Source organism: Schistocerca cancellata, chromosome 3 (genome assembly GCF_023864275.1).
Source record: "Schistocerca cancellata isolate TAMUIC-IGC-003103 chromosome 3, iqSchCanc2.1, whole genome shotgun sequence".
Taxonomy (NCBI): Eukaryota; Metazoa; Arthropoda; class Insecta; order Orthoptera; family Acrididae; genus Schistocerca; species Schistocerca cancellata.
The window spans coordinates 16,250,348-16,276,868 of NC_064628.1; the positions used below are offsets into that span (position 1 = coordinate 16,250,348).

General features: G+C 45.0%; 1 protein-coding gene across 1 annotated transcript in view; it reads right to left on the reverse strand.

Moving 5' to 3' along the window:
* Nucleotides 1–15,478: 15,478 nt before the first annotated feature.
* Nucleotides 15,479–26,521, reverse strand: part of LOC126175362 (dipeptidase 1-like) — a 761,174-nt gene continuing 750,131 nt past the window's right edge. Inside the window, exon 10 of the mRNA XM_049922122.1 lies at nt 15,479–15,574. Within this exon, the coding sequence (XP_049778079.1) occupies nt 15,479–15,574 (96 nt within the window). The remainder of the gene's footprint in view (nt 15,575–26,521) is intronic.

Below are 26,521 nucleotides of genomic sequence, written 5' to 3' on the forward strand. Positions count from 1 at the left end.
CCTGGTTCAGAAAACTGCAAAGGACTTTTTACGACTAAAATTAAAAACTGGTGTTTCGATACTTATTCGCGTACTGGTCCTGTTAAGGCCGGTTCTTGAAACTCAAAGTGGTCTTTCTCGGGACAGTTTGTGTCAAACTTGAAGTGGCGCTAGTTCAGCTTCCCTCACGGGTCAACAAACACGTGATAATTCGTGCTTTCCTTCACAGTATACGTTCAGTGTCTCCCGACAGTCCTGTACCGTACGGGCTTCACACATTTGAGCAATATTCTAGGATGCATTGCATCCTTTGCGGACTGACCACATTGCCCTAGTATTCCACCAACAAATCGATGTCCAATTTAATACCGAACTCTCGATTTGAGCATACAAGTTCTTTGTTAAATGCAACTGCTTTTTCCTTTCTTAACTGGAACTCCTTTACAGCGTCGTTGCATGGGACACCTATAAACAGCTGAATCCAGGTCTTGTTCTCACTCTTTCAGATAAGGTTGCATGTTCTCAACTCCCTCTTTATTTGCTCGTGTTCTACCGGATAACATCTTTCTTTTTGATTTCACAAATAGGTGGTCGTCCAACATCAGTCAACAGCAATGGGTTTCTGCGAAGAAGATCGGTTCAAGTTACCTAAATTTCAAGTTTCCGCTTGAGGTCCAGCGTAACAGATTTTAGCAGCCATGATACTGAACTGTAAAGAACACCACAATTGCCCGCATCTCGTGGTCGTGCGGTAGCGTTCTCGCTTCCCAAGCCCGGGTTCCCGGGTTCGATTCCCGGCGGGGTCAGGGATTTTCTCTGCCTCGTGATGGCTGGGTGTTGTGTGCTGTCCTTAGGTTAGTTAGGTTTAAGTAGTTCTAAGTTCTAGGGGACTGATGACCATAGATGTTAAGTCCCATAGTGCTCAGAGCCATTTGAACCATTTGAACACCACAATTTCAAATATGTTAAGTGGTCACAATGAGTTTTTCACACTGCAGCGGAGTGTGTGCCAATATGAAACTTCCTGGCAGATTAAAACTGCGTGCCGCAGCGAGACTCGAACTCGGGACCTCTGCCTATCCAGGTCAAGTGCTCTAGCACTGAGCTACGCAAACACGACTCAAGACCCGTCCTCACAGCTTCAGTTCTCCCAGTACCTCGGGCAAAGGTCCAGAGTTCGAGTCTCGGCCCTGCACACAGTTTTAATTTGCCAGGAAGTTTGATGTATAGTGTTGTTTAACACTACCGGTCGAATGAATAGAGGGATCTGAGTCACGTAGTATTCCGTCGCTCTTATTCTTGGGCGATATAAGTATGCATTCGCAGTATCGACGAAGGACTGCCATTTGTAATTACGGCCTTGTGGAAGTCGAAGTATTGAGCATTTGCTGTCGAGGTGTGTTTTAAAAATAAACGGTTCTCCCATCATAGTTCAACGAGACTTTCATCTTCGTTTCGGGTTGAAAAAATGTGATAAACTCCCGAAACGTCGAACGATTGTACGGTGGGTGCCAGAATTCGGGACCACCACATCTCGTGCATGGAAGGGAAGTCGAGGACGACGAAGGACACAGCGGGGCGTGGAGCCAGTGGAGGAGGAGCGTCTAGCGCTCGTCTCAAGCCGTCATCGCATGGCTGCCCGACGTGCCTTGGCGCTAACTGTGTGGACAGCGACACACCGTCCCACCAGGAAGGGAGGACCAGATCACACGATCTGACAGTCCATGAATATCCTGCAGAGTCGTCTTCCTGGTTGACTGCTTTCCAGATTTGCAGACATTCATCGGTTGTCCGATTAGACTGTCCTTGACTTCCGCTTGGTGGCGTACTTTAAAAAATCAAGTGTACAGTGCACGTTCTCATACCCCGGCTGGACTGAAGGAAAACGTTTGTACAGCTATAGAGGAGATACCACTGAACATGGTGGACCGAATGATGGAAGCTGTCGTTAATCGCTTGGAGGAATGCACGAAACGTGATGGCGACCATCTGCAAGGTGTCTCTCCTCAGAATCCGCTGTGTACTAACAGGGACAGTAAAACATGAACAACCAGTACTCCAGCAGCGGCTGAGCAGCGCGCTTCTGCATGTGGCGGTAGCAGCCAGTGCAGCCCAGGGCGGTACACACTAAGCTGGAGGTACTCTATCGGTTGGCGCGTAAAACTACGGTTTAAAATTCACTTTGATTGTAACGAGAAACAAACCGAAGCATTTATCGACGCTGAACGCCGCATGAAATGAGCAGTATTTGTCTCGGCCGACTCCATATACACGTTGCAAAAAATACATTTCAAATATCTGCCGAAACACAAGAGAAAATGCCCCTGATTACTCTTCAAACAGACGCCCTGTATTTGATACTCTATTTAAAGTGTAATAAGGGGCATGTATTACGCATAATTGAATATACTTTTCTTCGTATCAATATATCTGTCAGTTTGTTTGTAAATTTTCTCCTTTTACACTATTGGCCATTAAAATTGCTACACCACGAAGATGACGTGCTACAGACGCGAAATTTAGCCGATAGGAAGAAGATGCTGTGATATGCAAATGATGAGCTTTTCAGAGCATTCACACAAGGTTGGCGCCGGTGGTGACACCTACAATATGCTGACATTAGGAAAGTTTCCAACCGATTTCTCATACACAAACAGCAGTTCACCGGCGTTGCCTGGTGAAACGTTGTTCTGACGCCTCGTCTAAGGAGGAGAAATGCATACCATCACGCTTCCGACTTTGATAAAGCTCGGACTGTAGCCTATCGCGATTGCGGTTTATCGTATCGCGACATTGGTGCTCTCGTTGGTCGAGATCCAATGACTGTTAGCAGAATATGGAATCGGTGAGTTCAGGAGGGTAACACGGAACGCCGTGCTGGATCCCAACGGCCTCGTATCGCTAGCAGTCGAGATGACAGGCATCTTATCCGCATGGCTGTACCGGATCGTGCAGCCACGTCTCGATCCCTGAGGCAACAGATGGGGACGTTTGCAAGACAACAACCATCTGCACCAACAGTTCGACGACGTTCGCAGCAGCATGGACTATCAGCTCGGAGACCATGGCTGCGGTTACCCTTGACACTGCATCACAGACAGGAGCGCCTGCGATTTTTTGGGATGAATTCAGCTTCTGTTTACAGCATCATGATGGTTGCATCCGTGTTTGGCGACATCGCGGTGAACGCACATTAGAAACGTGTATTCGTCATCGCCATACTGGCGTATCACCCGGCTTAATGGTATGGGGTGCCATTGATTACACGTCTCGGTCACCTCTTGTTCGCATTGACGGCACTTTGATCAGTGAACGTTACATTTCAGATGTGTTACGACCCGTGGCTCTACCCTTCATTCGATCCCTTCGAAATCCTACACTTCAGCAGGATAATGCACGACCGCATGTTGCAGGTCCTGTACGGACCTTCCTGGATACAGAAAATGTTCGACTGCTGCCCTGGCCAGCACATTCTTCACATTTCTCACCAACTGAAAACGTCTGGTCAATGGTGGCCCAGCAACTGGCTCGTCACAACACGCCAGTCACTACTCTTGATGAACTGTGGTATCGTGTTGAAGCTGAATGGGCAGCTGTATCTGTACACGCCATCCAAGCTCTGTTTGACTCAATGCCCAGGCGTATCAAGGCCGTTATTACGGCCAGAGGTGATTGTTCTAGGTACTGATTTCTCAGGATCTATGCACCCAGATTGCGTGAAAATGTAATCACATGTCAGTTCTAGTATAATATATTTGTCCAATGAATACCCGTTTATCAAATGGTTCAAATGGCTCTAAGCACTATGGGACTTAACATGTGAGGTCATCAGTCCCCTAGACTTAGAACTACTTAAACCTAACTAACCTAAGGACATCACACACATGCATGCCCGAGGCAGGATTCGAACCTGCGACCGTCGCAGCAGCGCGGTTCCGGACTGAAGCGCCTAGAACCGCTAGGCCACAGCGGCCTGCCCTTCTTATCATCTGCATTTCTTCTTGAGATAGCAATTTTAATGACCAGTAGGGTATATCCTATTATTCATTCTGCCAGACCCTGTGATTGAAATTTAAAATGTACGCTCACGATAATTCAATGACGTGCGCGTCATTTCTGTTTGAATGATTGGAGATTTGATGTGTGCCACATTACAGTGAGATTGCAATAGTGAGGTCAGCATTAGCTAGAGTTCAGTGTATTTGTTCCGCCCAGCTCCGGGTACTTACATCGTGAAAGCAGCGTATCTGAGGTCACGTGGGTGTACCTTCGTGCCACAGCGTGTGGAAACCTTGCCCACCGTTAGAGCAGACTGTGATACTGCAGCGTGCTGTGACAGCAGTATTCCAGCAGCCGGTGGGCCGATATACTGGGCCACACGCCCCCACCCTCCTCGACGGGTCCCGCGTCCGGCCATCCTGATTTAGGTTTTCCGTGATTTCCCTAAATCACTCCAGGCAAATGCCGGGATGGTTCCTCTGAAAGGGCACGGCCGACTTCCTTCCCCATCCTTCCCTAATCTGATGAGACCGATGACCACGCAGTCTGGTCTCCTTCCCCAAAACAACCAACCAATCCTCGACGGGCTGCGAAGTCTGATGTGCGGTCGTTGCGAAACACTGTATATGTGAAGGAGGTAACGAGTAGATTCTTACTCGTCGAAGGGTTTTATTTCTAATGTATTGCTAGACTGCTGTTTCCAACTAAGGCATTTTGCTTTTTCTCCGCATTAAAACTAAGTTTCAAAGAAATATCTATCACGTAGAGAGTAATGCGTAGAATGTAATAAAAAAGCGTCTTTAGAAATTTTGAAATACTACTTCAGAGAAAGAATTTGTGTTATAAAGTAGTCGTCTTGGCGGCATATCACATCCGTGATGCAAGATATGAGCACCTCGTAACATCACCCTTCTCGTCACTGTTGCCAGACCGGATTGCAACTTGAGCGTCGATGTCGTTCTGTTTCTACATGTGCATCACAGAAAACGTTACTCATCAGTGTGCGCCACAATTCTTTTATATTTTCGGTTGATATTTCTCGGATTAGATAGAAATCCTCGTCACAATCTCAATACTGCACCTCAAGACCTTTTGTGAAGCTTGCGTCCTTCCGCCCTTCATTATTCAACTAGCTGACATACCCAGCATTGTCCGGATATGCATTTTTACAATTTTCTATCGGTAACGAAAACAATAAAATGAACTGTGTATGCAACGCAATATCGAAAAAACTTCAGTTCCCTGTATTCGTGTAAACAAGTTTGAAATCGTGAAACAATTTCTGTGCTCTGTGCGCAGCTGCTTCGCCTGTCTACAATGCGCTTTTGTAAACATCTCTGTGGCAACGCCTCTTCACAACTCCGTAAACAGCCGTTGTTTCCGCCTACAGCCGTCTGAACGTCGCTGTAAAAAAAGAAAATAAAAAAGAAAATAAAAAAAATCGCTGCAGGTGTCAAGGATTTCCTTAAGTCGACTCAACTGAAGGAGTGTCTTAGCAGTAAAGAATAAATGTGTAAAAACTTCATGCGAGGTGCGGCATTTTTTCACGCATCTCAGTGCTTGTGACATGATATGTCCTCCACTTTATGGGTAGGTGGTTGTTGCCCAACAGTAAGGGATATGAGTATCAAGTTTGGTTGACATCTGTCCAGTAGTATAGGAGGAAATATAGAACATACACACATACACATGTAGGTTTTTATTATTTGTACTGATACAGCTATCAGCTATTTTACCTTCATAGCAGGAGAGAGGAAGTCGCCACATACACTAAATTCTGCTAGACACATTAGTGATGCTATTGTTTGTTTCGTAATGTCATATACATTCCTTCCGCTAGATGGTCAACACAGTTATTTTTTTTTTATTTCTTGCGTTTATTTTCCTCCTGGCTAAAAGTCCCCAGACCACCTACATTTCACTTTCATTGCATACCTAATTACATCTTGTACTCCAGTATGTTTCCTGACCCTTTTGTTAGTTTTCTTGTCTCCTTTGTTCATTTCCAAAGGTGCATCTCCCCATTTCACATATAAAATAAAAATTGGTAAAGGGGACAAGTTCAAACTTTCAATTCGTGATACGCCGTTAACTTAGTCTAAAAAACTCTATTTAGCTTCTTAACAGCACTTTACGATTTATTTACTTTGCTCTTTATGTCTTTTACTGTCCGTCCTGTCATCGTCGTCAGGTTCTATAAAATATAAAACTCGCTGACTGGTTCTTCTGACTCCATCAATAGTATCTGCTGATTTTTTCCCGACAACTTGAGTACACGTTACTCCAGTTTTATCTTGCAATATTGCTGATTTTGAGGAGTCTTATCTAACAATACGATGTCGTCGACATAATGAAGCTGACCAGGTATCTTCTGATAACGTTTCCCGTTAGTCCAAAGTGTGTGTGTGTGTGTGTGTGTGTGTGTTTGTGTGTGTGTGTGTGTGTGAGAGAGAGAGAGAGAGAGAGAGAGAGGAAAGTTAAGATGATGGCATAACTGCTTCAGATGTTCTATGCGGTCTCGTCATACTGGAGTACTACACACAAGATCTCGTTATCCGCGATGACTCTTTCCAGAGAAGAACTTACTACGGTTTACGTTTCAATCAAGTCGCGGCAGGCGTCCACTTGTCGTTGCTTTTGTTTGCGAGACAAGGTGTGAGGAGTAAACATTCCACACATCTTCCTCTTCTTGAAAATATGTTGAAGAATACCTTAAATATTTGTTTTAGGGATGTTCCCCCACTGACGTTTGTGACACAGTATCGTTGACACATTAAGTCAACACGTCCGAGACTGCTGACAACTGCCTAGTCGAAAGCACATATGAAGGACTTATTTCAATAGTGGTACAAGTCCATTTGCGTTCATTCTGAGAAACACACTCCTAAAGTTAAATGAGCGCTGAAAAATCTGCAGTTCAAATATCAGAAATATTCACGTATATACATTCCTGGAAATTGAAATAAGAACACCGTGAATTCATTGTCCCAGGAAGGGGAAACTTTATTGACACATTCCTGGGGTCAGATACATCACATGATCACACTGACAGAACCACAGGTACATAGACACAGGCAACAGAGCATGCACAATGTCGGCACTAGTACAGTGTATATCCACCTTTCGCAGCAATGCAGGCTGCTATTCTCCCATGGAGACGATGGTAGAGATGCTGGATGTAGTCCTGTGGAACGGCTTGCCATGCCATTTCCACCTGGCGCCTCAGTTGGACCAGCGTTCGTGCTGGACGTGTAGACCGCGTGAGACGACGCTTCATCCAGTCCCAAACATGCTCAATGGGGGACAGATCCGGAATTTTGCTGGCCAGGGTAGTTGACTTACACCTTCTAGAGCACGTTGGGTGGCACGGGATACATGCGGACGTGCATTGTCCTGTTGGAACAGCAAGTTCCCTTGCCGGTCTAGGAATGGTAGAACGATGGGTTCGATGACGGTTTGGATGTACCGTGCACTATTCAGTGTCCCCTCGACGATCACCAGTGGTGTACGGCCAGTGTAGGAGATCGCTCCCCACACCATGATGCCGGGTGTTGGCCCTGTGTGCCTCGGTCGTATGCAGTCCTGATTGTGGCGCTCACCTGCACGGCGCCAAACACGCATACGACCATCATTGGCACCGAGGCAGAAGCGACTCTCATCGCTGAAGACGACACGTCTCCATTCGTCCATTCACGCCTGTCGCGACACCACTGGAAGCGGGCTGCACGATGTTGGGGCGTGAGCGGAAGACGGCTTAACGGTGTGCGGGACCGTAGCCCAGCTTCATGGAGACGGTTGCGAATGGTCCTCGCCGATACCCCAGGAGCAACAGTGTCCCTAATTTGCTGGGAAGTGGCGGTGCGGTCCCCTACGGCACTGCGTAGGATCCTACGGTCTTGGCGTGCATCCGCGCGTCGCTGCGGTCCGGTCCCAGGTCGACGGGCACGTGCACCTTCCGCCGACCACTGGCGACAACATAAATGTACTGTGGAGACCTCACGCCCCACGTGTTGAGCAATTTGGCGGTACGTCCACCCGGCCTCCCGCATGCCCACTATACGCCCTCGCTCAAAGTCCGTCAACTGCACATACGGTTCATGCCCACGCTGTCGCGGCATGCTACCAGTGTTAAAGACTGCGATGGAGCTCCGTATGCCACGGCAAACTGGCTGACACTGACGGCGGCGGTGAACAAATGCTGCGCAGCTAGCGCCATTCGACGGCCAACACCGCGGTTCCTGGTGTGTCCGCTGTGCCGTGCATGTGATCATTGCTTGTACAGCCCTCTCGCAGTGTCCGGAGCAAGTATGGTTGGTCTGACACAGCGGTGTCAATGTGTTCTTTTTTCCATTTTAAGGAGTGTATACTTGAATATCACAGCTGCAGATTTTTCAGCGCTCATTTAACTTTAGGACTCTGTATCTCAGAATGAAGACAAATGGACTTGCACCACTATTGAAATAAGGCCTTCATATGTTTCTGCTTTTCTTAGTTCAAGCAGTCACCGCAGTTACGGTGTTCAAGTCACTTATTTGTCAGGAATAAAGTCAGTATCGGTACCCTTCGAACGGATGGCGTATATTCTTTTTGTTTCTTCCCAGTTCAGGAATCTTAAGCATTCTCTAGGTTGATGTAAAAATATTTAGTGGTGTGAAATGTACATGTACGACATCTCTTTCAGTCAGGATTTTTCCACCTACCTGATGATCTGATAGATCGTCTGTTCTGTATATGCATGTGTTAAATCAGTGCCTTATTTCAACAATGCCTTTTAGTATATTTTCTAGAAACTTAGCTTTCCAAGTACCTATGAATCCACAGCCAACATGAGAATTTATGTAAATAGCACCGTCTACTGCTCCTCCCTAAAATAACTTTAACGACATACTAATGATCCATAGCGCCAGATCTATTTCTAAAGACAGGTTGGCTGGTTTCTTGATTAAAATTCAATATATACCATCTGATTAAAGGTGTCCGGACACTGCTGTCTAAGGCTGAAGTAACCAACAGACCTGACGAGTGTCGGACCCACCGTTATGAAAGGATGCCGGGGGTACGCGGGGGGTACGCGAACAGACTTGCCCCCCTTCTGGCTGCGGTGTACCGTAGGTCTCTAGAAGAGCGTAGCGTTCCAAAAGATTGGAAAAGGGCACAGGTCATCCCCGTTTTCAAGGAGGGGCGTCGAACGGGTGTGTAGAACTATAGACCTAACGTCGACCAGTTGTAGAATTTTGGAACACGTATTATGTTCGAATATAATGACTTTTCTGGAGACTAGAAATCTACTCTGTAGGAATCAGCATGGGTTTCGAAAAAGACGATCGTGTGAAACCCTGCTCGCGCTTTTCCTCCACGAGACTCAGAGGGCCATAGACACGGGTTCCCAGGTAGATGCCGTGTTTCTTGACTTCCGCTAGGCGTTTGATACAGTTCCCCGCAGTCATTTAATGAACAAAGTAAGAGCATATGGACTATCAGACCAATTGTGTGATTGGATTGGAGAGATCCTAGATAACACAACGCAGCATGTCATTCTCAATGGAAGGAAGTCTACCGAACTAAGAGTGATTTCAGGTGTGCCGCAGAGGAGTGTCGTAAGACCGTTGCTATTCACAAATAAATAAATGACGTTGTGGATAACATCGGATGTTCACTGAAGCTTTTTGCGGATGATGCTGTAGTATATCGAGAGGTTGTAACAATGGAATATTGTTCTGAAATGCAGGAGGATCTGCAACGAATTGACGCATGGTGCAAGGAATGACAATTGAATGTCAGTGTAGACAAGTGCAATGTGCTGCGAATACATAAAAACAAAGATCTTTTATCATTTAGCTACAATATAACAGGTCAGCAACTGGAAACAGTTAATTCCATAAATTATCTGGGAGTAGGCATTAGGAGTGATTTAAAATGGAATGACTATGTAAAATTAATCGTCGGTAAAGCAGATGCCAGACTGATATTCATTGGAAGAATCCTGAAAAACTGCAGTCTGAAAACAAAGGAAGCAGGTTACAGTACACTTGTTCACCCAGTGATTGAATACTGCTCACCAGTGTGGGATCCGTACCAGATAGGGTTGATAGTAGAGATAGAGAAGATCCAACGGAGAGCAGCGCGCTTTGTTACAGGATCATTTAGTAGTCGTGAAAGCGTTACGGAGATGACAGATAAAATCTGCAAGAGAGATGCTCAGTAGCTCGGTACGGGCTTCTATTGAAGTTTCGAGAACATACCTTCACCGAGGAGTCAAGCAGTATATTGCTACCTCCAACGCATATCTCGCGAAGAGACCATGGCAATAAAATCAGAGATATTAGAGCCCACACAGAGGCGTACCGACAATCTTTCTTTCCACGAACAATACGAGACTGGAATAGAAGGGACAACCGATAGAGGTACTCACGGTACCCTCCGCCACACACCGTCAGGTGGCTTGCGGAGTATGGATGTAGCTGTAGATGTAGATGTACTGGGGAAGGAATCACTCATGAGTCCCAAATTGATAACAGCAGTTCATATAAGAGAAGAGCTATCACAGTGACTAGGCGTAGGGAAGTGACGCGTAGTCACTGTGTAAGTAGGCTGTTTAGGTTTTTATATTGGTAACGCCACGTAGCGCTCTGTATGAAAATGACTGGCTGTGCTGAGTGCAGTGTGTGGCTGGTTGGCATTGTTGAGATACTCTCTATTGTAGTGGGCAGTTGGCTGTTAATAGCGCATAGCGTTGCGCAGTTGGAGGTGAGCCGCCAGCAGCGGTGGATGTGGGGAAGTGAGATGGCGGATTTTTGAGAGCGGATGATCTGGACGTGTGTCCATCAGAAACAGTACATTTGTAAGAATGGATGTCATGAACTGCTATATGTATTATGACTTTTGAACATTATTAAGGCAAATACATTGTTTGTTCTCTATCAAAATCTTTCATTTGCTAACTATGCCTATCAGTAGTTAGTGCCTTCAGTAGTTTGATTTTTTTATTTAGCTGGCAGCAGTGGCGCTCGCTGTATTGCAGTAGTTCGAGTAACGAAGATTTTTGTGAGGTAAGTGATTTGTAAAACGTATAGGTTAATGTTAGTCAGGGCCATTCTTTTGTAAGGATTATTAAAAGTCAGATTGCGTTGCGTTAAAAAATATTGTCTGTCAGTTTAAGCACATCATGTAAAATTTTTCTAAGGGGACGTTTCAACTGTGATAGCTCTTCTCTTATATGAACTGCTGTTATCACTTTGGGAGTCATGAGTGATTCCTTCTCCGTCTCATAAGCCGCACATTTCTGCGGTGAATGCTAAATACCACTTTAGGTGATGTAACGAGGGTCTCCACTGGCCAGTGTAAGAGTGCAAGCGAGTTATCTGAAGTGATCAATCCCGTGGGAACCCGATGGTAGGGTTTGGGTTTGGTGAACGCTTGGGCAACGCTGTGTAGAGCCAATAGTGAAGTGCGGTGGAGGCGGTGATACGATATCGCGGGTGTATTCCGTTATTATGGTGTGGTCCTTACATTGCGCTTAAGAATGCCCTAAACGCAGAGGGATATGAACACCTTTTAGAGCATTGTGCTCTGTGTGCAGCAGAGAAACAGATTGGAGACGATGACAAACATCAGCATGACAATGCACCTTGTCGTAAAGCCGCATGTGTGAGCCAATGGTTCGTGGACAATAACACTCCTGAAATGGGCTAGCCTACCCTGAATCCCGATCTGGACCCAATGGAACACCTATGGGATGAGCTATCTTAGAAGAAAGATTAAGGAAAGGCAAACCTACGTTTCTAACATTTGTAGACTTAGAGAAAGCTTTTGACAATGTTGACTGGAATACTCTCTTTCAAATTCTAAAGGTGGCAGGGGTAAAATACAGAGAGCGAAAGGCTATTTACAATTTGTACAGAAACCAGATGCCAGTTATAAGAGTCGAGGGGCATGAGAGGGAAGCAGTGGTTGGGAAGGGAGTGAGACAGGGTTGTAGCCTCTCCCCAATGTTATTCAATCTGTATATTGAGCAAGCAGTAAAGGAAACAAAAGAAAAATTTGGAGTAGGTATTAAAATCCATGGAGAAGAAATAAAAACTTTGAGGTTCGCCGATGACATTGTAATTCTGTCAGAGACAGCAAAGGACTTGGAAGAGCAGTTGAACGGAATGGATGGTGTCTTGAAGGGAGGATATAAGATGAACATCAATAAAAGCAAAACGAGGATAATGGAATGTAGTCGAATTAAGTCGGGTGATGTTGAGGGTATTAGATTAGGAAATGAGACAGTTAAAGTAGTAAAGGAGTTTTGCTATTTGGGGAGCAAAATAACTGATGATGGTCGAAGTAGAGAGGATATAAAATGTAGACTGGCAATGGCAAGGAAAGCGTTTCTGAAGAAGAGAAATTTGTTAACATCGAGTATAGATTTAAGTGCCAGGAAGTCATTTCTGAAAGTATTTGTATGGAGTGTAGCCATGTATGGAAGTGAAACATGGACGGTAAATAGTTTGGACAAGAAGAAAATAGAAGCTTTTGAAATGTGGTGCTACAGAAGAATGATGAAGATTAGATGGGTAGATCACATAACTAATGAGGAAGTATTGAATAGGAATGGGGAGAAGAGAAGTTTGTGGCACAACTTGACTAGAAGAAGGGATCGGTTGGTAGGACATGTTCTGAGGCATCAAGGGATCACCAATTTAGTATTGGAAGGCAGCGTGGAGGGTAAAAATCGCAGGGGGAGACCAAGAGATGAATACACTAAGCAGATTCAGAAGGATGTAGGTTGCAGTAGGTACTGGGAGATGAAGAAGCTTGCACAGGATAGAGTAGCATGGAGAGCTGCATCAAACCAGTCTCAGGACTGAAGACAACAACAACAATGGGATGAGCTAGAACGTCGACCTCGCTCCAGACCCTGGAGTCCAACATTACTATCCTCTTAGGTATCGGCTCTTGTGGAAGAATGGACTACCATTCCTCACTAGATCTTCAAACGCTTTACTGAAAGTCCCCCAGCAGAATTCAATCATTAGTAATGATGAAGGGTGGACACAATCCATATCAATGTCTGCTAGCAGATTCCCAGGTACTTTTGGTCTGGTAGTGTACTTACCACGCAGTAGGTCGTAATTCTAACAAGCATCTTGCTGCAGTACTCAAGTACACAATCCTGTATGCTATTGTAGTTTTAGTCTCTAGTTTTTAAGAATGTCTGACAAAACAAACCTCTAGACGTATTCAAAGGACGTGCTTCTGTAAAGTTATACTATATTCTCTTGAAAACGGAATGGCTGCGCAGTCGATACTGTGCAGTAGTTGTGTTTGCAAATAATGGAATGCTTCAATCCAGCCAACGAAAAACAGTGTGTCAGATTTTGATGTTTATTTCTTCAGATGAGGCCGGTTCTCCAGATGGGGCTTGGTTCAGCGTGTATCACGGTCAGTAGTTCTGGTCCAGTCATATTTTGCCCACCGTGTATAAATGAGAGTATTAATACGGCCTGGGAAAGCTCGTTCTAAAGTAATACATTCACTGCTAGGAATCAACCTACAAATTAAATGTACCTACGAAATTTTTCCTGTGCGAAGCTCTCTTGGGGTATCCCAATACAGTGTGAGAGATAAGCTGAATTTATGATAAGAATCCTCGTACTGCGCACCGAATGTGGTTTTCCCGGCACTTACCTCAGTGAAGAACCGTGAGGAAGTTATCTCCTGCACCTCACATATAGCTGTTCGAAAGGAGTGAATCTAGAAAACGCTGAAGGATAAAGGTTTACTGCAACATGTTCAATATCACTTTCCTAGTGAAATGTCTTCTTTGTCATACAGTTACTTAATTATGAAGAAGATGTAGTTTCTGTTTAAAGGATCCTTCATTGCGGTACTTGTTTGTGGTATAACAAAACCTGAAACGACATCTCACTTACCCTGCTTCTCACTTAGCCTGCTGCTTTCATAAGTGTTTCACTATCAGAATAGTGTGCTTTGCGTGCAGTAAAGCTAAGGACATGTGTATTAAATTTGTATTTTCACAAACAGGCATTATTTCATGGTAAGAATTACTTCAGTTGTCATATCTTAGTTTGTTTTATTTTAGCTTTGTGTGTGTGTGTGTGTGTGTGTGTGTGTGTGTGTGTGTGTGTGTGTGTGTAAATACCGTATTGATTGTACTCGTAGAAATGGATTAAGGAAGCAGATATCGCTGGTGAGAAATGGTTCAAATGGTTCAAATGGCTCTGAGCACTATGCGACTTAACTTCTGAGGTCATCAGTCGCCTAGAACTTAGAACTAATTAAACCTAACTAATCTACGGACATCACACACATCCATGCCCGAGGCAGGATTCGAACCTGCGACCGTAGCGGTCGCTCGGTTCCAGACTGTAGCGCCCAGAACCGCTCGGCCACTACAGACTGGCTGGTGAGAAATCAGCTGTTTCCAACAGTTTTCACAAGAGTCCTATATTCCAACACAATTTTCGTAACGGAGTGCGATTATAATGTAAGTTAAATGTTTATCTGACGCCACAGTAGTGAACCCATAGTCACAGTACATTATTTTTTAAAGAAAAGTTTTATATACTCTGACTATTTGTAGCTTCACTATTGTAGTGTCAAATGAGGATTTAATTTCACAATAGTGTTCTTATCTTTCACTCAACGTAAGGTTTTGGAGAAGATAGCGTTTTACGCCGCATTCTTAAGAAAAGAAAAAAAAGTGACAATGTTTTTCTAGATATAATTTAAATCCTGCTTATGTGGTCGTTAGGTTTCAAATGTTTGTAGTAGGCAGCATGAATTAATTGGATTCGGCATTGAGATAATGGGTAATGGAAAACCGTAGGTTATGTCGTCGTCTTCTTTCCTCCTGGAATAACTTTTGCATAGCTTCACAATAAATACATACAAGGAAAAGTTTCAGTTTTATTTTAAACACTAGACTCCATGTTGATCATTTACTAAACAATGGTAACGTTACTGTACATCGTTTATTTCGTTCGTAAACTCCACAATGCAAACAACAACAAAAGGATACACCGCACGTGTTAAAGGAGACGAGCGCTCATAGCTCACAGTTACCGTGTATTGTGCATCGACGAGATCAGATCAGTGATGTTTGCTGTGACATGGCACAGAGAGTGTGTCCAAATTTTTTGGCGTTTGTTTACAGTTCTCCCGTGCGTGCTATTTCGCAGCAGACGCTATATCGTGAACCTATTGTTACCTAAATGAATATCACTTGGAATTTTCTGTAAAATATGGCAGTGAGTGTATGTGTGTACAAATTCGTGTTGGAAGATTGCAAGAGTCAACAGTGTTTCGAGATCCGAGTGGCCGCTGATGGGCAGCCACCGTCGCTTCGCTTCGCAGCGCTCCGCAGTGTTTCCGGAGAGACACCGCGCGCCGGCTCGAGGCAGTCGGGCAGGCGGCACTTTGGTCCGAGCAGCCCCCGGGGGCGGCGGCCGGGGGCGGCGGCCGGGGGCGGGGGGCGGGGGCGGCGGCCGGCGCGTCAGGTGCCGGGGTAGCGGCAGTACGTCTTGCCGTCCAGGTCCTCCATGGAGATCCAGTCCTCGGTGGGGCCGCCCTCCGACCAGTCGGCACGCACCTGCGGCACGGCGACAGAAAAAGTTATACCAGCTTTTGTCCTGGACACACCGACAGCAGCTCCAGTACAAGACATCGCGAACACATTGATGGCTTTAGACTAAAAAGTTCAAATAAACCTGCAATAGCCACTCACATCTGTCAAAATGGACACTCCATTCCTAACACTAATGGCTAGTTACGAATGTTACATACTGAGGCGTAGCGCCGTTTAACGATCCTGCCTTGGAGGCGGTTAAGTGGGAGATGTGTCTCACAGCTGGAGAGTGACAGATGGTGACGCGAGACTGGACGCGCACGTAGTTTATGTATCAGCCGATAGAGGGCAGTATTGGATAGTGGACTGATTTTAGTTTCGATTGTGCCCACTAGAGTGCACTGAAGTAACAGAATGTTTTTCATAAACTGTTCTAGTATTTTCGTAAAGTGTTATTATGTCTTTTTGTGTATGTAAAATGTTATAAATGTGTTTTAGCAGTATGAGTGATGCGTGAGTGTGGTTTAAGGTTAATGTGAAGATAATTGTTTAACGAGTTATGTAGTAGGATTTAGTGTGGAAACAGTTCGAAGAAGTATGGATGTGGACAAAGGGGATTTTTATAGAATAGATTTGTAAACAAAGTTTATGGTAAAGGGAAAGTTAATTCAGGTATAAATAACAATAGTAAATAACTTTATGCATAATCAAAACTTCAGCATATTAGATAATTACGTCGGTAAAAAGTGCAGTAGTTAGGTTTACTATTTTGCGATTGGTTATTGATGAAAAGCGCGGACTAACGCGGGAGAGTGTTGTTTTGCTGTTGGCTGTTGAGTAAACTGACCAATGGTAAAGCAGTATTCTTCGCGCGCCTTTATCTGCTGGTAGAGAAGACTTAGAGTATTGTGGAGAAGAGTAGAAGCGTAGCTATGAAACAGATCGGACGTGTGTAGTAGTAGTTCCGATGGAAACGATAAGTTGCCGGATCTAGCAGTATTTCATACATGAGAAGTGTTGGTAAGTGACGGCATAATAATTCCGATGGGTGTGTAGAAATTTCGGAATTTTTAAGTGAGTTTTGTGACGAGAAAAGACATATATTCCGCGTGGCGTATTGAGCAGGTCGGCGGCAAAAACTGACTGCATTTGGTATCGGCAAACTTAATATTTGGAAAGCATTATCAATCAAAAACAATTAGTATTTTTTTAGCTATTACGTTTTCGGGAAATGCAACACCATAAACTTGGTAACATGAGTGAAAGGGATTATGAGTGACTCTGTTAAGACTAGCACGGGCTTGGCAGTGATACTTGTTCACCTAAGTTTCAGAATATATTAACTGAGGACAAATTTTCTAAACTTTCATTTGTGTGAAAACTTTCTCCTGAAACGTAGATTAGTGACTTAAATTGTAGCCTGGTTCACGTCGAAGTACAGTAGGTTTCACTTGGATTTCCTACTGATAATATGCTGAGACAATGTTCACAGGTAGGTGCAGGTTCGTCGTAAAGGGACGGAAAGAATCACGCTGCCGCAATACCACTAAATAAGGCAAGAAAATACACCTCTTAGAGGAACTGTTAGCATTTACGCACACCCTCAATTCACTCCAATGCAATCTACGCGAGCAGCTGGAGCTAGCCCATAAACAATTTATAACTAATTTCCTTGGTCTGTTCAGAGACTCCAAACACAAGCAGGACCCCTAACAGTCACAAATCTTTACGAAAGACCTGTTTAAAATGTCAGCAAAAACTGTAAAAATATGAACTATCATGGTGAACAAATGTTTTGCTATCATCCCACATTCCAACTCTATTTTCTTATGCAAATAACTTATAAACTGTAATGATGATCAAATTATGTATACAGAAATGTATATACGACATGTATGTCTAATTGATTGAATGCAATGAGTTGACTTTACAGTACTTCGTCGGAATTTCTTCTGACTGTTTGAAAAAGAAGTAGAAAATACTGAAACAATTTTTAATAATAAGTTTACTCTTAGAATGCATATATTTTCCTGTTGTTAATATGTTTCATCTTGGAAACAACACACATCATCTTCCCTCTGTTTAAATCATTGGCCAATAGGAAATGAATGATATCTCTGTATCTTTTCTTAATGATAATCTTTGCACTGTAAGCAAAAACATCAAGTGTATAGCACATGTGCGACGCTGAACACTCCCGTCACACATGATGAGTGCCACAGTAATTTATTTACAATATGTGTGCTGTCTGCAGTTTAACAATACATACATTGATCTGGAAAACCATATATATGTGTGCTGTCTGCAGTCCAACATCGACCTGGAAAACCATATAGGTCACAACAAAACAAATCGCCATTCTACTGAAACTTATCTAAGTGAATACAACTATTTCATACTACATCTAAATAAAAGCACTTTAGCGTGTTTTTATTAATGCAACATCTTATAAAGTGACTCTAAATACTCGAATTCTCTTGTGCAGTGTAGGAGCACACGACATGATATTGATCAAAACATCCATGTAACTGAAAATATTAGCCATCTTAAGATAGGCGTGGTAGCCCGAAACCGGTTATGGCAGTACTGTAAAAAATTCCAAAAATTATATGTGGCTGGTTGCGTCATTCTTCAACTAGAATGTCACGTACGTCCATCACAGGGGGCAGGAGTGAAGTCACTGTGTTTCACTCTCAGTGGGCGCTCATTAGCGGAGTAGGCGCTGACGTCTGTAGCAGGACATACTGGAGAAGAAGTACAGGACGTTAAAAAAAAGTATTCCGTAATTTGTGAGGTGGGAGTGTGGATCAAAACAAGACAAAAATGCCCAGTAAATATGGGCTCTAGAATGCATATCTTACGAGTCATTAGCACTTCACTTCGCTGCTGTGAGTCACATCTCTTGTGCTTCAAGCGAAATGGTGTTGTCAATTTTCGTAACCAAGGTGTGTGACCTGATGCAGATCCACACTCAGTCGAAAAAGCAAACCATCAGCACTGATTTTCAAATAATATGTGGGCAGGAATTATTGGCGATAGACTAATAGGATATTGCACACTACTGTCAGGGGGAGTTAAATGAAAACTTTCGAAGAGTAATTAAAAATCGACATTTTGTGTCACTGTTTTGTAAGTTGGCAGTACTGTTACTAAGTACATAAGGAATGCCCTACAGGTGGCAGCATACAGCAGAAAAGTGAAACGATACCACAACACCAGTTCAAAGTGGTTGCCACACTTGCGCCATGTACAAGGCTGAAGAGCGTTCAGTCACACGGTTTCTGAGCAGTGAAGGAACCTATTGAAATCCATAAGTGAATGAATCACAATGTGGTGATGCGTGTATGTCACTGCAGAAAACGTATGAGTGGAATAGGAAGTTCGGAAATGGCGTGACTTCTGAGGCCGAAGCTCAGCGCCCGGGTTAGGCACACGGCGTTGTGACACCAGTCTACTGCAGCAGTTGAAGCCGTTGCGATGGAAAATCGTCGTGTGGCGGTGGATGCAACAGCCGCATATCTAAACATTATTGGTGGTTGACCGCATCACATCATTCACGAAGTGCCTAAGTTTCTAAAAGTGGCTCCAAGATGGGTACCACGGCAGCTCATTCTCGAACTGAAAGAGTGACGTCTGTGAAGAACTTCTGTCGTGCTCTGAAGCAGAAGGAGCAGAAGGTGATAGTCCCTTCCTGATAATCATTAGAGACACTACCACGAACCCGACATAACCGTACATTGGCTTGCAGAGTAGCTGTGTAGACGCAGATGTAGAAGACAGCAAGTTAGAAATGACTCCATTTCCCATCACCAAACCCCATAAAGTTCCGGTCGCAGCCATCTGCCGGGAACGTGTTGCTGGCTCTCTTTTGGGCTGAACGAGGCGCTGTGTTGGAACAATACACGACATGGGGAAACACCATTACCAGTGCGTCGTGTCCCAGTAGGTTCAGAAATCAGCTTCATCCTGCAATAAGATTAAAGCTGCGTAGACTTCTTACTATAATTGCCATTTTCAACAATGCTTGGCTTCATACTGCCCGTGAAGCACTTGCAGTCATCGATGACCTGCACTTTGATACTGTGCCTCATTGGCAATACTCACCATACCCTGCACCCTGTGATTAACAAATATTTGGACCAATCAAAGTCGCGACGGGAGGAAAGAAATTTTCGTTCCGATTAAGACATACAGCAGGTGGTGGACGAGTGGCTGTGCAACACGATCAAAACAATTTTCTCCAGAAGAATCCGTGTCGTTCCTTCGCGGAGGAGGTGCATTGAACGACAGGGAGACTATGTCGGAAAATGATGCAATTACGTTTCACTTTTTCTCAACAGCAAAAATTTAAAATATTTAAGGTTTTCATTTGACTCCTCCTCGTAAACAGGTTGACTGTTGCACTGAATCGTCATTCCCCATCATACGCCTCGCCTGTCCTGCTAGTGGAGGTATCGTTGCAGTAACGGCTGGAGACGACGTTCATGCATGACAAAGCACCTGGCAAAGAGACATTCCATTTACAATGGACTGGACGGGGAGGTCCAGTAGGTTGGAAACTTCGTTCCCCCAATCTTAACCCCTAGGATTTCTGTTTGTGTGGACGCTTTAAATCTTTGGTGTGTACAAGCACATTAATGACGTACGAAAATTACAGGCACGCTTCATCATTGTTGGCCAGCTCATCCATGACAAACGTGGAGTTTTTCAGAGAGTTCGTGCTTCCCTAAGATGTTGGACAGAAGCACGCCTTACTATTAATGGGTACCATATTGAGCACATCCGTCACCGTTAATTCACGAATGCAGGTCGTATGTAACAGTGGGCAGGTCACATTAGAAGCTCTGTTGTTTCACAGTAACTGGATAATGTTGTATTTCATTTGTTTGCTACAGTCTGTAAAAAGGAAGAACTTACGCTAGAGGAGATGTACACTACTGGTCATTAAAATTGCTACACCACGAAGATGACGTGCTACAGATGCGCATTTTAACCGACAGGAAAAAAAATGCTGTGATATGCAAATGATTAGCTTTTTAGAGCATTCACACAAGGCTGGCGCCGTTGGCGACACCTACAACGTTCTGACATGCGGAGAGTTTCCAGCCGATTTCTCATACACAAACAGCAGTTGACCGGCGTTGCCTGGTGAAACGTTGTTGTGATGCCTCGTGTAAAGAGGAGAAATGCGTACCGTCACGTTTCCTATTTTGATAAAGGTCGGGTTGTAGCCTATCGCGATTGCGGTTTATCGTATCGCGACACTGCTGCTCGCGTTGGTCGAGATCCAATGACTGTTAGCAGAATATAGAATCTGTGGGTTCATGGGGGTAATACGGAACGCCGTGCAGGATCCCAACGGCCTCGTATCACTAGCAGTCGAGATGACAGGCATCTTATCCGCATGGCTTTAACGGACCGTGCAGCCACGTATCGATTCCTGAGTCAACAGATGGGGACGTTTACAAGACAACAACCAGCTGCACGCACAGTTCGACGACGTTTGCAGGAGCATGGACTGTCAGCTCGGAGACCATGGCTGCGGTTACCATTGACGCTGCATCGCAGACAGGAGCACCTGCGATGGTGTACTGAACTACAAACCTGGGAGCACGAATGGCAAAACGTCATTTTTGCGGATGAATCCAGGTCCTGTTTACAGCCTCATGATGGTCGTATCCGCGTTTGGCGACAGTGCGGTGAACGCACATTGGAAGCGTGTATTCGTCATCGCCATACTGACCTGTCAACCGGCGTGATGGTATGGGGTGCCATTGGTTACACGTCTCGGTCACCTCTTGCTCGCATTGACGGCACTTTCAACAGTGGACGTTACATTTAAGATGTGTTATGACCCTGTGGCTCTACTCTTCATTCGATCCCTGCGAAACCCTACATTTCAGCAGGATAATGCAAGACCGCATGTTGCAGGTCCTGTACAGGCCTTTCTGGATACAGAAAATTTCGACTGCTGCCCTAGCCAGCACATTCTGCAGATGTCTCACCAATTGAAGACACCTAGTCAATGGTGGCCGAGCAACTGGCTCGTCACAATACGCCAGTCACTACTCTTGATGAACTGTGGTATCGTGTTGAAGCTGCATGGGCAGCTGCCCCTGTACACGCCATCCGAGCTCTGTTTGACTCAATGCCCAGGGGTATCAAGGCTGTTATTACAGCCAGAGGTGGTTGTTATGGGTATTGTTTTCTCAGGATCTATGCATGCAAATGGCGTGAAAATATAATCGTATGTTACTTCTGGTATAATATATTTGTCCAATGAATACCCGTTTATCAACTGCATTTCTTCTTGGTGTAACAATTATAATGGCCAGTAGTGTACATCACGTTAATGAAGATGAACAAATGCTCATAGGTATTAGGGTAAGAATGTCCGAAGCAATGTTTAGTCGATTCTTTCTCTTATTTTGATGTTTACTACCGTCTCTGAAACCTATGGAGTATGTTTAACGACCTATGTATTAAATATACTCAAGATTTTTAACTCTAACAGCTACACACCCTTTCCCAATTTGTTTCTAATGGAGATGTGTCCATTTAAACGATATGATCCATGTGAGTGCATGTGAGCGAATTACGATATCATATCACTATATTTTATTCAATAATAAATGTCGTGAACTTACACTCCGAATTGATATCATGTTTTATGGATACACAGCAGAGCAGGAAGTATTTGCCACTGATATCACACGAAAAAGTTCAGTATCCATCGTCTAGTTCTCGGCGGTTATTTTCTCTTTTCCAAGTATATGGCCGATGTTTAACAGATAGAGCCTCTCTAGCTTTAGTGTGCTCAGGGGAGTGTGACGGCAGAGATAACAACAACGTCTGACTCAGGTGCTGTGTTTTCGTGATACCACTTTTTAAATTTTCCTGTGCTCTTGGTTCATTTAACAGGACCCGTTTGCCTGCAAAGTACTCGAGTGTGAGTCGCGGTTATTTTATCTTGCCACGGCTCGGAACTGTCAGACTTTAATATAAACAACGGGAGGAAACCACTCCAGTGCCGCAAGACAGAGTCGCTGTGGAAGCTGAATCGACATTGCTAAACTAAATGCCTAACGGGGCGGCAGTCCAAGTCAGATGTCAGAGAAAGAGAGAATTTGGTTTAATACTGTAACATTTGGTCTGCCTGTGTACTTCTATAGCAAGGCACGGGATATTACGGCACATTATTTCCAGGCGAGCTCACGAAGTTTAGGTGATTTTTGTAGAGCGGCAAAAGTTACCCTGATCGCGCTGCCAGAAAGGGAGTGAAGGCGCCGGAGATAAAAGATGTACCCGACAAAGGCGCGCGCGAAATGCGCTGCCGATGTCCCCCCCCCCCCCCCGCGATCCGCGTTGTCGGTTCGTTGTCTGTCCGCGGGCTGCTGGGCCATTCAGCCGGCCAGCTGCCCGCGCTCCTCGCTCCCTGGTGGCCGGGCTGAACTCGGCCAGCCCGCAGAGGGACTGTGAGCTGCCAAATCGCCCGTGGCGTAGACGTGAAGTTTCCTCTCCTCGCCTCTCGTGTCGCAGGCAGCTGGCGCGCTAACGTATTCCCCTGGCACCTTATTTCACAGCCGGCCGGATTCACTTAAGAAACTTTCGCCATAGCTACTGCAGGGCATTTGCCAACAATTTCACTGTTGTGAAACAAGTTCTAGTGGCTGTATATAAAACAGCCCCATCTCTGCCCCTGAGAGGACGCAGGGCTTCTGGAGCGAAATGTACAGAAAATGTGACAATGTTTTTGTTTCAGCGTCACTGTGTTTATTCCCTTTCCCTCTCCATGCATTTCGAAATGAACATCACCGGCCAGATTTTGATTCATACCTGACATGAGGCAACATGATTTTCTCAGTTGTTGTTCGACATGCAGGTGAGGTCGCGGAAGAAAGATAGTCAGTATTCAACTGTATTCCCTCTAATCCCCCTAATTTCTCCTTACTGCTCATTAGGCTACATGTGTGTTGGAGGAAACAATAGAATATCATACAAATGTACTGGAACGAGGGCATTCCGAATTTAACAAATACGACTTTCCAAAACACATTGCGCGCTTACTGTCTCCCACTGTTCTTTATTGAACACTTCCGAGACACTCTCACGTGCACTAAGAAAGCAGACTCTCCACCCCACCTCCCTCAGATTTACACTACTGGCCATTAAAATTGCTACACCAAAAAGAAATGCAGATGATAAGCGGGTATCCATTCGACAAATATATTATACTAGAACTGACATGTGATTACATTTTCACGCAATTTGGGTGCATAGATCCTGAGAAATCAGTACCCACAACCGCCACCTCCGGCCGTAATAACGGCCTTGATACGCCTGGCCATTAAGTCAAACAGAGCTTGGATGGAGTGTTCAGGTACAGCTACCCATCCAGCTTGAACACGATACCACAGTTCATCAACAGTAGTGACTGGCGTATTGTGACGAGCCAATTGCTCGGCCACCATTCACCAGACGTTTTCATTTAGTGAGAGATCTGGAGAATGTGCTGGCCAGGCAGTAGTCGAACATTTTGTGTATCCAGAAAGGCCTGTACAGGAGCTGCAACATGCGGTCGTGCATTATCCTGCTTAAATGTAGGGTTTCGCAGGGATCGAATGAAGGGTAGAGTCTCCGGTCGTGACACGTCTGAAATGTAACGTCCACTGTTCAAAGTGCAGTCAATCCGAACAAGAGGTGACCGAGACGTGTTACCAACGGCACCCAATACCATCACGCCGAGTGATACGCCAGTATGACGATGACGAATACACGCTTCCAATGTGCGTTCACCGCGATGTCGCCAAACACGGATGCGACCATCATGATGCTGTAAACAGAACGTGAATTCATCCGAAAAAATTACGTTTTGCCATTCGTGCACCCAGGTTCGTCGTTGAGTACACCATCGCAGGCGCTCCTGTCTGTGACGCAGCGTCAAAGGTAACCGCAGCCATGGTCTCCGAGCTGATAGTCCATGCTGCTGAAAACGTCGTCTAACTGTTCGTGCAGATGGGCGTTGTCTTGCAAACGTCCCCATCTGTTGACTCAGGGATCGACACGTGGCTGCACGATCCGTTACAGCCATCCTAATAAGTTGCCTGCCATCTCGACTGCTAGTGATACGAGATCGTTGCGATACAGCAGGGCGTTCCGTATAACCCTCCTGAGCCCAACGATTCCGTATTCTGTTAACAGTTATTGGATCTCGACCAACGCGAGCAGCAATGTCGTCATATGATAAACCGCAATCGCGATAGGCCACAAACCGACCGTATCAAAATCGGAAACGCGATGGTACGCATTTCTCCTCCTTACACGAGGCATCAGAACAACGTTTCACCCCACAACGCCGGTCAACTGCTGTTTGTGTATGAGAAATCGGTTGGAAACATTCCTCATGTCAGCACGTTGTAGGTGTCGCAACCGGCGTCAACCTCGTGTGAATGCTCTGAAAAGCTAATCATTTGCATATCACGGCAACTTCTTCGTATCGGTTAAATTTCGCGTCTGTAGCACGTCATCTTCGTGGTGTAGCAATTTTAACGGTCAGTAGTGTAGTAGTAAAATCGACCGTCAAAAACTGAAAACAGATGAAGCATGATGACGAGAAGAAGGTGTACTGAACTATGAAAAAAGAAACAAATTGGAAACTTTGAACAGTCCCAGGTCAAGACGTGCAACATCGAGCGAACTGCAAGAGTCATTGCGCCGTCGTCCTGTGGGTCACGCTGATGGACTGCAAGGTCGGAGATGTGTTTTCAAATCTCTCTCGTGCCCCATTTTGTTTCGCAGTCCTATGAACTTACCGTCTGGTCATTGATGTGTCTGTTCTCTTCCTGCAGTCTTGGCAATTGTCGTATTAAACATTGGTTATAGAATCTGAGTCGTATGGTAAGAATGTATTACCATCGCAAGGATATATGATGAACAGTGAGAGGAGAAGAAATGCCGCATAGGCCTCTCGCGGAAATACAAACAACAAATAAACGGATGTGAACTATGTTACAATAAAGGAATTCAAGAGGCATAACGTCCAAAACGGAACGCAAGAGTCAGAACATGAGGTATTTGTTTAGAACAAATGGGAGGTACGTACGTCTGGACGTGCGTTACTTGCACCTCGCTGGCACAAACGGACGTTACACCACGACACATGGACAAATTAAAATGCATCGAATAGAGACGTCGATGACCGGACGCACAGTTCATAATTTTGCGAGGAAAAAAAAAATGGGGCACGAGTAAGATTTGAACGCGAATCGCCCGCTGCGGAGTCCAACACCGTGACCGTACAACCACGATACCGTCGCTTTTCGATTCCACTCAGTGTTGCAGATCTTGAGGTTGTAAAGTTCACCGTTTAGATTTTTGCTACTTTTATCGCAGTTCAGTACACCTCCTTCCGGTTTTCATACTTGATCTGTGTTCACTTTTTGTAGGGCTATCCAGTGGACCATAATACCACTAAGTCTGCGGAGGGTGCGACAGGGAGTTTCCCTTGTAAGAAAATCGATGACGTAGGTCGCAAGTGTCCCGTTGAGCCGTCCGCCTCGACAGCTGAGCGGTCAGCGAGGCGGAATGCCATGCTGAGGGGCCCGGTTTCGATTCACGGATGGGTCAGAGATTTTCCCCGCTCAGGGACTGCGTGTTGTGTTACCATCATCGTATCATCCCCATCGATGCGCAAGTCGCCGAAGTGGCGTTAACCCAAGAGACTTGCCCCAGGCGACCGGTTTACCCGACTGGAGTCCCTGGCCACACGGCACTCCATTTTTTGCCGTTGAATCGCCTCCTTTCTTTAAATCTATAGATAAGAGCACCAACCGACAAAACAGTACTCAGATTTATCGATAGAGGGTTTTATAAGCTATCTACTCCGTTGGTGTACTACATCTCCTCTGGCATTCTTCCGACGACAAATCTCAAGCTGGCACCAACTGTATACGCTCTGTTCAAAAGGATCGT